We start from the raw sequence: 1,709 nt of genomic DNA on the forward strand, positions 1-1,709 counted from the left end.
AAACCTTACTTTCCAAGTGCCTCAAAGGCACATAAACTCTCAACACATGGAGAACAGTTGAGCACATTAACCATCCAGAGATCCTTACCCACCATTTATAAAAATATATATTTTAGATAGTTTCCTGAAAAGGGTGAATATTTTTTACAGATATACCTGGGCCAGGAGAACCCACCTTCTATTAAATTCTGCCTAAGCAAAATATCAATCATGCGGAAGACTTTGCCTTCCAATCAACCTCTGGAAGGCAACCTTGACTTCTTTGTTCCGAAGACTATAGATCAGTGGATTCAGCATAGGGACAAAGATGGCATAGAACAGGGATGCCATTTTGTCAGTGCCCACGGAGTAACTGTATCTGGGCTGTAGGTACATGAAGCTGGCTGTCCCATAGAAAATGGAGACTGTAGTGAGGTGGGAAGCACAGGTAGAGAAGGCCTTGTGGCGTCCTTCAGATGAGCGCATCCTCAGGATGGTGGTCAGTATAAACAGGTAGGAGATCAAGATTACTGCGATAGAAGAGAGAACATTGAAACTTACTACACAAAAGATTACCAGCTCCGTGATGTATCTGTCAGAGCAAGAAATAGTCAGAAGGGGAGGAGCATCGCAGAAAAAGTGATCAATCACATTGGATCGACAGAAAGAGAGCCTGAAAATGTTCCCAGTGTGGATGCAAGCATCCACAAAGCCACAGACATAGGGGCCAATGACCAGATAAGTACATACATTTTTTGTCATTATGGTGGTGTAGTGCAGGGGTTTGCACACTGCTATGAAGCGATCATAAGCCATTGAAGCTAGGAGGAATGTTTCCACAGTGATAAAGGTTACAAAAAAGAAAAACTGAGTAGCACATTCATTGAAAGAGATAACATTGTCCCCTGTGAGAAGCATGACGATCAATTTAGGAGTGACAGCTGAGGAGTAACCAAAGTCAGCCAGAGACAGGTTACTGAGGAAAAAGTACATGGGAGTGTGGAGATGAGAGTCCAAAAAGAGCAGCAGCATCATCCCCAGGTTTCCGACCAGAGTGATGAGGTAGATGACAAGGAAGGTTATGAGAAATGGGATCTGAAGTTGCGGGTCACTGCTTAACCCCAACAGAACGAACTCAGTCACCTCGGTGCTGTTTTCCATTGGGAGCAGATAGCTCTTATGAGACTGTCCTATAGCAGTGAGAAAGCAGAATCAGATTAATAATTAAGACCCACGAGTGTGCTTGGTATATGTATTATTTTAGTATTACAATGATTGTCTTCAGGACCTAAAACATGGCTATGAAAATGAAATTTGCTGAATATTTATAGGCATATAGGTTTTAGAGGAAAAATGATATGGGGTATCATACAACCTAATCCTCCATCTCCACAAGCAGTTTAAATTATAATGCAGCAATGGAAAATGGCTTATGTTAAATCACAAGATTAGGTAGTGACCAAAGAAGTCAGATTTCTATATTACATTTCCTAATACGGATGCAAATTTTGCACATGGAAATCAATATACTCACTCCCTTTCATGACTTTGAGCAGCTAACACCCATTTTTCAATCTTCACCGAATGACCAAAACTGCATCAATAATTCTTACATTGAATCCAAATCATTTTCCCTCTAAGCTCTGAATAATTTAAGATAATATGGATCTTTAATAACCTTAGTCAATGAGGTAGACGCAGTGCTGACCGTAGCTCCCTCTTTCATTTTC

The 1,709-nt window shown here is 40.8% G+C and overlaps 1 protein-coding gene across 1 annotated transcript; it reads right to left on the bottom strand.

Annotated features, from left to right (window-relative positions):
* Positions 1-204: 204 nt before the first annotated feature.
* LOC142445650 (olfactory receptor 5B12-like) lies at positions 205-1,143 on the bottom strand. Its single transcript, XM_075547594.1, has one exon. The coding sequence runs from the start codon at positions 1,138-1,140 to the stop codon at positions 205-207; it is 936 nt and encodes a 311-aa protein (XP_075403709.1). The 5' UTR covers positions 1,141-1,143.
* Positions 1,144-1,709: the final 566 nt, after the last annotated feature.

The sequence above is a fragment of the Tenrec ecaudatus genome, chromosome 4, assembly GCF_050624435.1.
Source record: "Tenrec ecaudatus isolate mTenEca1 chromosome 4, mTenEca1.hap1, whole genome shotgun sequence".
In the NCBI taxonomy this organism is placed as follows: domain Eukaryota; kingdom Metazoa; phylum Chordata; class Mammalia; order Afrosoricida; family Tenrecidae; genus Tenrec; species Tenrec ecaudatus.